The sequence below is a fragment of the Ailuropoda melanoleuca genome, chromosome 16 (genome assembly GCF_002007445.2).
Source record: "Ailuropoda melanoleuca isolate Jingjing chromosome 16, ASM200744v2, whole genome shotgun sequence".
Lineage (NCBI taxonomy): Eukaryota > Metazoa > Chordata > Mammalia > Carnivora > Ursidae > Ailuropoda > Ailuropoda melanoleuca.
In genome coordinates, this window is record NC_048233.1 from 79,509,284 (window position 1) to 79,523,759 (window position 14,476).

Below are 14,476 nucleotides of genomic sequence, written 5' to 3' on the forward strand. Positions count from 1 at the left end.
TCTCTGGGGTCAGGACAGCCGCTCCGTAGAGAGCGCAGAGTCCCTGAGAGTCCGCAGCAGGACACCCAGCGCCACGTCTGTCCCTGTCCCCAGAGACTCTCAGAGACCGCACGGGCTTGGGCTTCCATGAGGAGTCAAGTTGAAGCTCTGCCTTCACTTCAGAGAAGGGTTCCCTGGGCGAGAAACTCAATGCGGGGGAGGTAGTCGTGACTGCCCGCTTAGCGACAGCCGGGAGCACGCAGCCCGGCTGGGTCAGTGCCAGGCGGCCGCCCGTGCTGGCCGCGCCCGGGGCACGTCCCAGGCGGGCGAGGCGCAGACAGGGCCGTGGTGGAAATGGGCCCTTCCGCGGGCAGCCTGGCCGGCAAACAGCCGTGGCTGTGAGCGCCTTGTAAATGTGAAGTGATGTCGCATGAATACGAAATTCGGAGCTGTGGGCCCTGCATCTCCGAGCATCTCCAGGAAGACAGGGTTGCCTCTCGGCCCCAGGCACCTCTCCCTTCTCCAGGAGTGCCCTTAAACGCTGTTCAGTTTGCCACAGCATAGATGATCTTCAACCACGCGATTAAAATGTTTAAATCACAGGATTTTAACATCAGTTTGGAACCACCATCCATTGTAAAACAAAACAAAACGAAAAAAACCAACAAAACCCCCAAAAGTCTGTGTTTTCTTGCAATTTTGTCATTCATGCATTCATTCGCTCGTTCACTCATTGTTTTCAGCCAGAACTCGTTTACCGTTTGTGTGAGAGCTTGTGCCGGGAGCCGCATGGATTTACCAGTATTATATTGGTGTCATCTAGAAGGGACTTTCAAGGGGCTCCACAGACCCACAGGGGGTCAGAGATGCTCAGAAATTACAGGCAGACTTTTGTATGTGGGCGGGGACGGGTTAGGGGAAATATGTGCGGTTGTAGTGGGAGAAAACCCCGCCTTTTTCATGAGCTGCTCAGGGGGCCTGTGGGCTCATGCTGGACCCCGATTAGGATGCCTGGTTTCTGGCTGATTTCTGCTTCGGTTTCTTTCCCACCCTGTGGCCTGAGACTGCTTGCCTAATTGGGGTTTTGGTGCACCCCACGTTCATCGCAGCATTACTCAGAAGGGCCAAGACAGGGAAGGAACCTCACTGTCCCTCAGTGGGTGAATGGATTAAGAAGGTGATCGCATGGCCCCTGGCCCAGAGGCACATTTGTGATTCTGAGTCGTTTGGAGGTAAACAGGTCAGTGCGCCCCAGGAAACCTGGACTTGAGTTTTGGCAAAGCCCTTGGAGATGCCCTGTAACCTCTCTAGGGGGCAGGTTTTCCTCTTTTGTAAAACAAAAGACCCGGTGTAGCTGATGGAGCTCTTCTAGGTGCCTGGGCCAAGGGCACTTAACATTCACATTCTCCCTATTTAACGGATGGGGAACCCACGCCCTGAGAGAGGGCTCCAGCCAACACCCCTGGGAGGCGGCAGTTCTGGGTCCAAACCCAGGTCTAATGACTCCACCGGGCATGCGTGAAACCACTACTGTCACGGCCTGGGGATCTGTTCTCTGTCTAGACACTATGACCCTTAGTATTGTCATCATTGTTTGAATTCATCGCGGTCTGCACCGCTTCATTAAAAATTTTTTGAAAACTGCCCTTTGCTGTCTTTCTTTCTGTTTTCAGGGGCCAGAGCACCCGAATCCTGGGAAGAGTTTCAGCGCCCGTGGCTTCCCACGACACTGTTACCTTCCAGACAGCGAGAAGGGGAGAAAAGTAAGAGTGGGAGTCTGGGTGGGGCAGGGGAGGACTGACTTCTCTGACAGGGCCCCAAGTTTTGCTTCCTGCCACGCACAATCTAAAAAGAGCGGGGCCTCTTCTTACTCTAGATGCACATGGTAACCAAGGTCATATTTGAGTCAGCCGTAGGTAAGGGTGCATAGGGTTAGAATTTGTTTCTCTTGCGGGGTGGTGGGGACAGGGCTGTTTCCTCTCCTGGATAGTACTGGCAAGAATTCACCCATTTTAGGACCCTTTCTCTCAGGCTTTGCTGCTTAGCAGCTGGTCCAGGGACCAACACCGGGGGCCACACCTACAAGCTTGGTAGAAATGCAGAAGCTTAGAACCTGCTTCATTTTAACAAGATCCCAGGTGATCTGACAGCACATTAAAGCTTTGGAGGCACTGCTCTGGGGCAGGGTTCTTAATTTGGGGGAGATTTTTTTTTATAATGTGCCTTTCTGCTCTTTGCCTGTCCCAAAAAGACAAATGGAAAAATCACTGGGTTCCTGGATTCCCAGTGATTCATGGTCAGGCTTCAGTGGTTCTGTAAATTGTAAAGTTAGAATAAAGTTTTTATGCTCATTTTTCTGTGGCGAAGGCCAGAAAATCATTGGATTTTCAAAACTTTCCCCAATCTCAAAAAGAATAAGAACCACTGGTCTAAGGAGGTGTTGTGCCCCTTCTGGTGGGGTGCTAAGGGGCAATGCTGGACAAGAGGTGGATTTTATTTTATTTTTTAAGATTTTATTTTATTTATCTGTGACAGAGAGAGAGAGTGAGGGAGATCACAAGCAGGGGGAGGGACAGAGGCAGAGGCAGAGGGAGAAGCAGACTCCGTGCCAAGCAGGGAGCCTGATGTGGGACTCGATCCCAGGACCCTGAGATCACGACCTGAGCTGAAGGCAGATGCTTCACTGACTGAGCCACCCAGGTGCCCCAAGAGGTGTGTTTTAGCTAGCTTTCCCCAGGTCATGCTGTGTAACAAGCAACCTCAGTCTCAGAGGCCGACTCCCTCACATGTTTATTTCTCATGCACTTTGCATGCCGGTGGCTGTGGCTTGTCTGCTGCTGTCAGTCAGTTCACTCTGCTCCGTGTGGTTCCATGTCCTAGAATCCAGGATGAAGGAGCAGCCCTTTTGTGACCTATGCCCTTCCCAGGGAACGGGGCCGAGGACCAAGAGAGAGCCCACGTGGGATGGTACAGTCCTCCTAGGGTTGCCCCTCAAAGCTTGTGCTCCTACGCATGTTTCCCCGAGCCCAGCAGGTCACGGGCACTCTATGAACCATGGGGTTGTGAACTGCCTACAAGTGGACCCCTAGGTCCCATGGCAAAGGGTACGGCTATGTTCTCCTCTTACGGAGGAGGAAGCAGATCGTTTGGAACAATGAGAAAATCAACCACGTCATGAAGATGTGCCCAGTGCAGGGTCCTCAGATGAGGAGTAGGGATTAGTCCTGAACAGACACGTCTGTACCTGAGCCCAGACCGACAGTCCCAACTGGGGCTAAACATGTCCACTGTGAAGTCCTACTGCTAAAACTCTTGCCAAGAGCTGCCCCTTTTCCAGGCCTCTTTCCCCTTGTTAATGACATACCCGGGATCCCTGGGACTCAGGTTGGACATGTTAGTGGACTCTTGCTCTGAACGACCATGCCACTCAGGGCATTTCCCTGTGAACTGCCCGCTAAACCCGCTTGACTCCTTTTCTAATCCTGTCACTGCCAACCTAGTAAATACTTTCGTCTTTCACTTGCCACCGGGTTAAGTACCCTTTTTTAAAAGTAGGCTCTGTGCCCAGCGTGGAGCCCAGCACAGGGCTTGAACTCACAACCCTGAGATCTAGACCTGAGCTGAGATCAAGAGTCGGATGCTTAACAGACTGAGTCACCCAGATGCCCCCCACCCCAGGTTAGGTATCCCAAAGCACGGTTTCTAGCATCAAGCTTTTTTGTTGAAAAGAAATAAAGTAGAAAAAAAAAACAAAATTATTGGTACCTTTCCCTTCCTTCTTTACAATGTCGTATCTTCTCAGCTTGGCATATGGGACCTACGACAGTGTGGGTCTCAACCTTCCCCACATACTAATTCCTCACCTTTATCCTTCATCTGTCTGCTGCTCCGGGGTCCCAACCCTGGGCTTTTGCACAGCAAGGTCATAAGAGCATGGGTTTTGGAGCCAGATGTGGCCTTGGTTCTAGTTTTGCAGTTTACCAGATGTGGGGACTGGTATGAAGATTAACATCCTGAAGTCTTAGTTTCCGGATCTATAAAAGAGTGGTGATAATTTCTATCTGCATGGACAGGACGTTGTAAAAATTAAATGAAAGTAGCATTTGTACAATGCCCAGCGTGGTGACAGCTGTTGTTGCAATTACACACACTTTGGCTTGTATTTATTTACTGTGTCTACATGTCCTTTTCTACTGATATACAGTTAACCCTTTAACAGCTCAGGGGTCAGGGGCGCTGATCCCCATCGTCCTGAAGTTGATATCCACATATAACTTTTTAAAAATATATTTATTTGAGAGAGAGAGTGGGGGGAGGGGCCGAGGGAAAGAATCCTCAAGCAGACTCCCCGCTGAGCAGGGAGCCCCACGCAGGGCTCCATCCCAAGACCCTGAGATCATGACCTGAGCTGAAATCGAGTTGGACACATAACCGACTGAGCCACCCAGGCGCCCCTGCACATAAAATTTTTGACTTCCCCAAAACTTAACCACTAATAGCCTACTGTTGACCAGACGTCTTGCCGATAACATAGGCAATTGACACGTTATTTTGTAGGTTATGTATGAAATACTGTATTCTTACAATAAAGTAAGCTAGACAACAGAAAATGTTATTAAGAAAATTGCAAGCACTGTAACTGTACAAGTGATTCAGACCATGGACGGTGAAGTCGGTGGTCCTAAGGTCAAGGTCAAGGTCCCCCTCTGCACTTACTGGGCTCATGACTGGGGCAAATCTTATTCTGCTGAGCTTCGTCATCTGCAGAAAGGGGGTGTATGAGAATACCTGTCGTATCTGATTGTTGTAACTACCCCATGACCCAGTGCTTGCGACTTGTAAGGGGACACTCAGGGGAAGGTCGATCATATTTCTAATATGCTAATATATTGTTATTGCTATGACTGTCATAACTCTGCACCTCCAGCCCATACCATGTTGATGGTAGATCTTTTTTTTTAAGATTTATTAATACTTGTTTATTTTTTAGAGAGAGAGAGAGAGGGAGAGAAGTAGACTCCCTGCTGAGCATGGGGCCAGTCTCAGGGCTCAATCTCATGACCCCGAGATCATGAGCGGAGCCGAAATCAAGGGTCAGATGCTCAACTGACCGAGTCACCCAGGTGCCCCGTGGTCGTTCTTTTTTGAATCCAGGGCATGTTCACTGGGTGCTTTCTTCATGCTGGACAGGGCGTTAGGCAGTTGTCTTACTCAATAATGATTTTTTTTAAGTTTAGCTGAATTAGAACACTCTGCAAGCCCTGACACCTCTCTGGGCCTCACCTACAACATAGAGACGGTAATAGCCCCTGCCAGCTCTGCCTCCAAGTGTGAGGGCTGCCTCCAGGACAGATGTAAAATAGCAAATAGATGTGACCAGGTAGACGGCACAACACTTGAGCCATGGCACCAGAGAACAACAGCACGTCTTCAGCTGTGTGTGCACTAATGCCACACTTGGGGGGTGCTGGTAGGAGAGGGCACAGCCTCAGAAGCTCTTGGATCGTAAGTGCCTTGAATTCCTAGGTCCTATCATTTATCCGTGATGTTGGTAGCTCACGTTTCTCGAGTAGCGTGTGCCAGTCTCTATGACGAAAGCGCTGGTAGCATTTAGCAGATCACAGCACTGCCATTTTGTAGGTAAGGAGATTAAGGCTCAGAAAGGTGGTGTAATTTGTCCACGTTCACACAGTTCTTTGGTGACAGAACCAAGACTTCACTTGCGGCTCCCTGGCTCCACACCCAGACCCTTTCTATTCCCTGTGCTGCTTGGGTTATCATGGTGCAAGAAGAGGTGGACCCTCGGGAAGACTCTACCGTCCAAGGCATCGTCTTTGACCGACACTAAATGTCTGCCTTTGGTCTCCTGCCTTGACTTGCTTAGGTGCTGAAGCTGCTGCTTGTGGCCTGGGACCGCCGCCTCATCTTTGCCATCGGGACCTCCAGCACCACGGGCGAGTCAGATACCGTCATCTGGAACGAGGTCCACCACAAGACAGAGTTCGGCTCTAATCTCACAGGTCACGGCTACCCAGATGCCAATTACCTGGATAATGTGCTGGCTGAACTGGCTGCCCAGGGCATTTCTGAGGACAGCCCTGCCCAGGAGAAGGACTGAGCTGGGGAGCGGGGGGGGGGTCTTTGGGTCAGGAGGGGCCATGGGGACCACAGGGCAGGAAGCGGGAGAGCCAAGGTGGAAGTTGGTGCCATGCCCTGCCAACGCCCTCATCTTCCCTTCTGTCCTGTGCCCATCCCCCATCCCTCCTGGCCACAGGGGGGAGCGAGATTGAGTAAGGTGACGTCATCCATAAACCGCATCCACCACAACGGGACATGGGATTAGGGCCATCCTTGGTCTGTTTCCATGGAGTTTTCGGTGCTGGGTAGGCAAGAACCCCCCCATCCCCCTAAGTAGGGGGCACAGTCAGCACACTTAGGGTACGGACAGTGCATGGGCACTCTATACCCTGGCCTTGTGAAGCCTGAGGTTCTGTACCTCAGCTGGCTTCTTGCTGCTTCCACTCTCCTTTGAGAGCGGAGTTTCTGCTTTTCTCTCCTCCTCTGGAGGCGAGGAGCTCTCACTGTGCAAGATTGGGGGGCAAAGGGGTGAACCGCTAAACTGCTGTGACATCAGAAATTGATGCCTCGGTGTATAGCGAGGAAGCACTTCTCGCCAAGAGGGTCGGGGAGGCAAAGGCTTCTGGGAGTACATTCAGCTCTCATTAGAGCCTTGGCTTCTCTGGGCCCTCCCTCCTCACATTTTTGACCTGTCCAAAGAGGCATCTGGTTCTCTCGTGCGGATGGATGGACTCTGGGATTCCTCTCTGGGGTAGCATCCCATGATGTTTCCAGCCCCTCTCTGATCAGACCAGAGTCTGCATCCCACTTAGCATCTGAACTGTCCTCAGGGAGAGGAGCCCATAGCCTTCTTCCCAACTCATCCCAGACCAGCTCAAAGATTCCATGAGTTTCATCACGTCACTGTGAGTAGAGCCCCCGCTGGGCTCTGTGCCATCTGTGTGTGCATATATATGTGTGCGTGCTTGTGTGCACCACTGGGCCAGGTTGGGGGACAGTCCCATCCTGTTCTCCCATTCTGTTTTGCAAACTGTCAAACCCCAGTTCTGATGGGGATCAAACAATCAGGCTGTGGTTCCTTAACTTGTCTCACCTTTTGCCAACCCATTCCCTAGTAAACTTGGACTCAGATGGTAAGGACCATGCATCTTGCCAGATGCCCCAGGGAACTGTGCTTGGGAGCTGTGTAAGGTGAGGGCTAGACTGACCCCTTTTTATATCTCTTCCAAGATTGGATCTAATCAGTTAGTCCAGTCTTGTTTCTATGAGAGCTTTGATCTGCTCCATGCACATTTGCCAACCAGAGCCCAGAGGTTTTGCTGGGCCCCTTGTCGATTACAGATGGACCTAGAGTGTGGAGGGAGACTTTTTAGCTCATTCCTAACAGGGTTGGGACCACATCATGGTCCAGTCCCACCTGCATTTGGGTTGTGTCCCAAGACTGTCTCCTCTCCAGCATTCCTCTTGCTTTTTGCTTTCCTTAAGGAATGAACTGGGGGTCAGGGAGGAGAGAGGGGGGATCAAGAAGGGAAACCCAATTCCCCCTTTGAAAGTGGGTTCTTTGAACTATGTGTTTGGGGGAAGTTCCTCTGGATACTAATTTGAATTTATATACCTCATGTTTTGGGGGTTTGACGTATATATATATCCATATATATTTCATAATATTTGGAAAGTTTTTGATGCTAGAAAAATTAAAACAAAAGAACCTTCAGAAATGGTACTTAAGTTAGAACCTGAAGCCAGGTTTTCCTGCGAACTGGCTCTGTAGCTGCTGGCTGTTCGCCTGCAGCCATTTTGATGTTGGTGTGGCCAGTGGGTTCACCTGAGTGTCACCCAGTTCCTTGGGACATGCTGGTGCTGAGCCTTTTCTCATTCTCCAAATGGCTATCAGGATGCTAACTGGCCCCAGCAGAGGGAGCTCTGATAGGAGGAATTATGCCTGACGCCTTAGGTCCAGTTTCTCCCATCATCCAGCTGCCATCTTATCTCACCAGGGGACCAGGAAGTGGGGCCTGAGTTCACTGCACCACAGGGCACAGTTTCCTGCCAGTCGGGAGGAAGCATCTGAACTCAGTGCAAGGGACATCGCTGCCGTGTTTAATAGCACACTCTGTGCCCTTTGCCAGGCTGCTGTGTACCAGAGATCATTGAAGAGCCTCACCGTAGACCTAGTACCATCTCCACCTTTAGCCGGAGACCCAGGTCAAGTGTCTGCTGAGCTTCTCACCCATGGGGATGAGGACACAGATGGAGCGTCAGTGGGTGGAAACACACAGCTGTGGAGTAGGCGGGGAGAGGAAGAAAATACAGTCTGACAAATGGCTGTGGGCAGGGGGGAGAGGCTGGTTTCCCTGCAGCAGGCAGAAGAAGGGATGGGTGGGGAAGAGGACAGCTGAGCAAAGAAGGGAGAGGACTCGGAATGGAGTGGGCAGGCGGCGTGCCAGGGGCAATACCACTTTGAGAGCAAGTCTTCATACCTTCAAGACTTCCCCTGTAGGAGGCTGACTATGTCTACGCCCCGGAGGACGCTCCGTAGGCATGACCACATCCTCATGCTGCTCTTCTTGGGGGCTTTCTAGGCAGAAGGGATCTTGAATCTCCTTTTTAACACTGTGCCAGGCAAGGCGTGGGGGGGGTGTCCCTTTGTGCCAGCCTGGAAAGGCACAGTCTCAGGCTCAGCGAGAACCCTGCCAGCCAGGGTCCTGAGCACCCCCACCCACACACACACACACACACAGGATGTTTTCCCACCACTGCCGCTCCCGCTGTGTCTCCTGGCCCGCGAGGGGAATCCCAGGCCTTTCCTTTCATGCACCAGCAACCTACCTTCTCCCTTCCTGAGTCTCCAGGGATGACAAATGGGATTGCAGACACACTCTGTCAGAGGCCCATCCCTTCAAGGTTACTTGTGTATATGTGGTTGTGCGTGCCTTTGTGTTTCATACCCTTTCCCCCAGCTTTTTTGTAAAACTTGGGACTTCTCTGTGGTTTTACACTTGGTCAAAAGTACTCGTCCTGGTATAGCACTGTCGTGTGCATGAGAGGGTAGGGGGCAGGCCCCGTGTGGTACAAGAAAGGGCCCTGTCCTCTTTTCTTGTCCGTGGTCGCTGGCAGTTGAGCGGGGGTTTTCTGGGAGAGGGAAGGTGAATGTCCTAATGTAAATCTTTGGCGTGTTTTGAAGTCCGTGGTGTTGCTCTGTGAGACGACATCGCCACCCGGTGGTCATGAGGTGTATGTGCAGAACAATAAATGGCAAGTGAACAACCACGAATTGCTGTTAACCTTCTGCTTTTTGCAGATGGGGCACCTAAATACGAGACATTTGGGGCACCTCCCTGGGTCTGTAAGCAACCACAAGCCCCGAATGGGGGTGGGGAAGTCCCTGTTCTCTTTTTCCCCACATCTTCCCCACCCACACATTTGACCAAGGGACCTGGCTTGACTTCTTGTTCCTCTCAAGAAACAGACCGCACGACAGGGGAAATACAAGTGGATCTGTGCGGAAAAGACCGCTTTAAAAAACATGAATGCTGGCTTCTTACAGCTCCCTTCACCTGACCACAATGTAGTGCATGTTTCAGTAGTTTACAGGCTGTTCTTTCTCAAATAAATGTTTAGTATTAATCATCCCGACGCTAACACAAACACAAAATGCAAACGCAAAGCAGCACTGAACAGCCAGACGTGTCTCTATTCCTGAGAGTCTAGAGAGAGTTGTTTTCGTGGAAAGTGGGGCTCATCTTTCCGCAGAGCCCAGCCGGTGCTCCCAGGTCCCGCTCTGGGTTCTGACTTTGCAAAATGAGGTGCTGGCCGAAAACTGCAACCCCCTGAGTTCTCATTTCCTGTGAATGAGCAGCCGGACAGCGTGTTCCTTACATACACATTTTAATGCATACTTAATGTATGATTTTGTTAGAAATGCAAGTCTGTGAAGAGGGCAGTTAGTGCATTAGAAGTCTGAGAGCCGGTAGCCGTCCTTTGCCTCTGACTCAGTCGTCTTCGAGGAGTTCATGGGGAATTTGCAGAAAAGTGGTCACTTCAGCTGAAATTTACCCACAAAACACTCAGAGGTTTAGGCGAATATTTTAATGCTTAAGTGGCAGGGTTCAGAGAAGAGGTTGCAGAAATCAGTGCTGGTGGCTGGGCAGCCGGGAGAGCAGGGCTCACCATCACAGGGAGTAGCCTCCTTCCCAACTTCCCACAGGCTAGGAGGCTGAAAGCCCCTCAGCAGGACTTACGTAAGCGTTTTAAGCCTAAACTCGTGATTGTGAATGTTAATGAGGTGAGGACAGATTAGCCTTCATATCCATGAACTCATTTGTGGCATCTGATGTGGTGAAGACATATATAACTATGAAAAATGTAGAGGAGGGGCGTCTGGCTGGCTCAGTCCGTAGAGCCTGTGACGCTTGATCTCAGGGTTCGCGAGTTTACTTAATAAAAAAAAAATTCTTTTTTGATGTCATGGAGAAGTAGTAATAGACTCACTCTAATCATTACAATTCGGAGAGAATGGTATTAAAATTGGGCAAAACTCCCCCCGCCAGCTAAAAAAATAGAAAAAATAAATAAATAAAATTGGGCAAAACCCCCAATGCCGGGAACACGTCATGCATCCTGCTGGATGCCTGAGGGAGGTCAGCCTGGAACCGAAATAAATGTGTCACAAATGGTGTTGGATGCCTTTTTTGTTTCATTTAAAAACATGGACTTGACAATGTCAGCGCCTTTTCTGCTGGGAAAAAAAAACAAAGTAGGATACATAATTGGTAGTTTCTACTCTGTTTTGGTTTCAGGGAGGAAATAACACTTAGATGTGGGCTTACTTTGACTTCTTGCATTTTCCCTTGTCTCCTGCCCCTAGAAAAATGCAGACTTCTTGTTGGAATGTGGTGGTAGTGGGGGGGGTGTGAGCACGTGTGTTTGGGGTGTGTGTCTGTGTATTTTGGGGGTGTGTTTGGGGGGCTGCACAAGTGAGTGTTTGGGGTGTGTACACATGATGTGAGGACGGGAAGGGAAAGGGCCCCTCATGGACAGAGAAGGGGCAGTGCTCTGGTGACAGACACTGGAAAGCTTGTTCTAACCCAAACTGCAGCTCCATAAGCCAGGCAGGGGGTAAGGGGAACCAGTTTCCCCTGAGCACAAGTTCTCATCTTTTGTCCAGTTCTCATCTTTTTTTTCCCTCACGCTTTGTCTCCAAACCATCCCTTCTCCCTTGACCTCCTAACAGAAGACTGTAAGTTAAAGTATTTTTTTGAGGACTTTATGACACTAGTCTGAAGTCCGAGAGTGGCCTGGTCCAAGAGTGGCAAGTTTGAGTTGTGGCTGGAAAGCTGGAAAACGTAGACTTAGTGACACAATGTCTTGCTGTTCAGATGAGCTTGACTGGACCCCATCCAGAGCCCTCAACACTGAACATCAGTGGCCCTCGGGACTTCCCATATCTCCTGGGGGGCTTCTCAGCCTCCAGGAGCATGAAATCCAGAGGGATTTTTAAAAAACAACAGTGGGAGGGTAACACAGACAGAAATTCTTATAGCTCGTGAATTGGAAACCGTGGCCAGTCTCAGATTAAATGTATGGTCTCCAAATCCAAAGGTCAACGTGCCCCCCCCCCTTTCTCACATACGCATTCAGGTGAAGATAATCAATGGTGCACACAGAGAAAAGACACCCCCTTCGTGTTTTAGCCCCCAGAATGACTTTGGCTTAAAAAGTCACGTGGGTTCTCCTCCCCCACCCCAGCCCTGTCCACGCAGCTCCAATCGTTTCATGGCCAGGAGCCCTAAGGAAGTCACAAAGTTATACCTGCGTTTTCTTGCACCTGCCACGCCAGTCCTCAGGAAGGCAGAAGTGGAGAGAGAAGGGATGGAAGGCTTGCTTGCAGAGACGAGAGACACGTTTCCCGGGAGAGATCTAGGCCGGACTCTGCTCCCGCTCTTGGTCAGGGGAACCTGCCGTCTCCGCGGTGCCCGCGGCCAAGCTCTGCTTCTCGTCCTCCAGGGACTCGTATCCCCTCTTCTTGTACTTCCGGGTGCCGTAGATGGCCAGGGCAATGGCGGCGGCCAGCACAGTGGTGACCCCTACCGTGACCCCGGCTGCCGCCCCTCCCGACAGACCACTGCCGTCCCCGCGGATGACCCTCATGGCCCTGCGCAGCTCTAAGGGCTCCCCCAGCCTCCACTGGTGGGTCTGGGGGTCTTTAATCCAGGAGCTTGCCGTCTCGCTATTAGTCACTATGACAGTGTTGGTGGCCGCCTGACTCATGAGGGGTGGCCGGGTGTAAGGCGGGAGCCTGGCAGGGGGCAGAGCCCCTCCTGTGAAGAGCCCAGCCTTGACGCAGTAGGACACTTGGCACCCGTCGCTGATGAGGGCTAGGTGTTGGCTGAAGCCCCCGGGGCACTTTTTCAGAGAGGGTGCCCTTAAGTCTTTGGATACGGCCGGATTTACCAAGGGGTTCCCGACAGCGCAGCTAAAGAACCCACCGAAGGGGACGGAAAACCTGTATCCCAACTCATAGTCCTGGGAGGCACATACCTTGAGATTTTCAAAAAGTCTCAGTGGAAAATAGCCAGCTGGGCAGGACTGTGCATTTGTCAAAGGGTTTATGCTCTTACTGCTGAAGAGGCCCCCAAAAAGCAGTCCCGAGTTTTCTGGCATTTGGTCACTCGCCGCGCACCAGAAAGCCCTAAATTCAGCCTTTGCCACCCGGAACACGTCCTCGCACACCGTCTTGCAGAAGATGAGGAGCGTGCACTTCTGCCGACACTCCAGGTGGTTGTAGCCCTCTTCGTGGGTCTGCGACAGCAGGTGGACTGGGGAGTAGCCAGAGGGGCAGGAGAAATCCCCAGTGAGCGGATTCTTCTGCTCCAGGTTCTGGCAGAGCTGGGCAGCCTCCTTCCCGGAGAGCTGGGTGCATTCCTGATAGACCCCTCCGAAGGAGAAGTTGGTCATCTTCCCCTCGCACGAGCCGTCGTCCGTGTTGGCCTGAAAATTGAAGTTGGGCGAATTGACGTCTGTGCAGCCAGGGTAGGTGTTGAACGTGTAATAGTGCCTCACGGCGGCCTCCACCGTCCTCGACAGCTTCTTCACCAAGGGCCCTGGCAGCTCAGGCAGCGTGTCGGGGTTGATGAAGAAATGCAGAGGCAGGCCCGCGCGGTCTATGGCCACCAGGTGGTTGGCGATGCTCTGCTGCCAGGCCTGCAGGGTGATGCCCGGGAAGAAAGGGACCCCTCCGATGCTTCGCACCCTGGAGTTGGTGCGGTTCGAGAGATAGCCCTTGGTGAGGGCGCTCTGCGAGGTGTAGTTCTCCTCAAATTTGTAGTTCACGATGTTCATGAAGGCAATGCCTGCAGATGCGGTCACGGCAGTGTGGCTGCTCTGGCTGTCCTGCAAGAATGAGGTCCTGATGTGGTCCTCCTGGATGAGAGCAGCGCCCGCATCCACGCTGGTGATGACGTGGGTGCCGTAGTTGAGGACCAGAAGTTCGGCCAGGTACGTGGCCATCTGCGTCTGGTTGTTCTCCAGGCGGTCAGAGATGTCCATGAGCTCTTTCTTAAACTTCCAGCTTAGCCCTGAAGCCGAGTTGATTTTGACTGTGTAGATCAGGTTCCTTACCTGAACCCGGGTAGTTACCGCTTGGTCTTTCACTTGGAGGGTCTTCATCTTCTGGAAATCAGAGGAGAATTTGCCATTGACCTTGGAGTAGAGGGAAAGCTCCGAGTTGATGGAGAAGGAGGTGCTGCTCTGATAATTCACCCAGGACTCCAGGATTTCGGAGTTCATCTCTAGGTTGCTCTGTTTCTGGGCGATGCTGACGATTTCATCGGGGATGATGTACTGCCCATCCTCCGTGGTCCTGCAGCTCCTGTAAGCCAGGGCCATCACCCGTCCCATGTCCACGTTCCGCAGGTTATCCCAGCCCCCTCCGGGTAAGACCTCGAGAACAGGTAGTTTTAAGGTATTCTTGCATTTTTGAAATCCGGCTTCACTTGTCTGTCCCAAAGGCTCGTCCGCGTTAGCCCACGCTACCACTGCCCAGAAGAGGAGAGCACCCCCGAGGCTGTTCATGGCTCAGGCAGCCCGGCCACACGCCAGCCGTTAGCAGCGGCCGTGAGCTCGGCGCAAACTGAACAGATGGGAGAGAAGGCAGCTGCCGAAGCAGACGCTTACAATGGTTCTCCTAAAGCCACCAGTTCCTCTTCAGGCTAATGTCATTGCAAAATAGGGAAATGAGAGGCAATTGGAATACTAAGGCCCCTCGGGACTTGCAAAAGTCATGTTGTCCTGGGTATGCAAAGACAGCCCTATATCCTTAACCGTTAACTACCCTAACTGCCTCCCACCCCCGCCACCCGGCCCCAGCCCCAGGCTGGTGACCCTGCAGTGGTGGGCTCTCAGAAAAAGTGTGACCGCA

The 14,476-nt window shown here is 51.8% G+C and overlaps 2 protein-coding genes across 2 annotated transcripts in view; one reads left to right on the forward strand and one right to left on the reverse strand.

Moving 5' to 3' along the window:
* Positions 1-10,809, forward strand: part of DTX4 (deltex E3 ubiquitin ligase 4) — a 52,110-nt gene extending 41,301 nt beyond the window's left edge. Inside the window, exon 9 of the mRNA XM_034644764.1 lies at positions 5,864-10,809. Coding sequence (XP_034500655.1) covers positions 5,864-6,097 — 234 coding nt within the window. The 3' untranslated portion in view covers positions 6,098-10,809. The remainder of the gene's footprint in view (positions 1-5,863) is intronic.
* Positions 9,929-14,268, reverse strand: MPEG1 (macrophage expressed 1). Its single transcript, XM_002928220.4, has one exon. The coding sequence runs from the start codon at positions 14,128-14,130 to the stop codon at positions 11,977-11,979; it is 2,154 nt and encodes a 717-aa protein (XP_002928266.1). The 5' UTR covers positions 14,131-14,268; the 3' UTR covers positions 9,929-11,976.
* Positions 14,269-14,476: the final 208 nt, after the last annotated feature.

Excerpts from the sequence above, each read along its gene's own strand:
- MPEG1 (XM_002928220.4), bottom strand. The coding sequence starts at position 14,130 with ATGAACAGCCTCGGGGGTGCTCTCCTCTTCTGGGCAGTGGTAGCGTGG.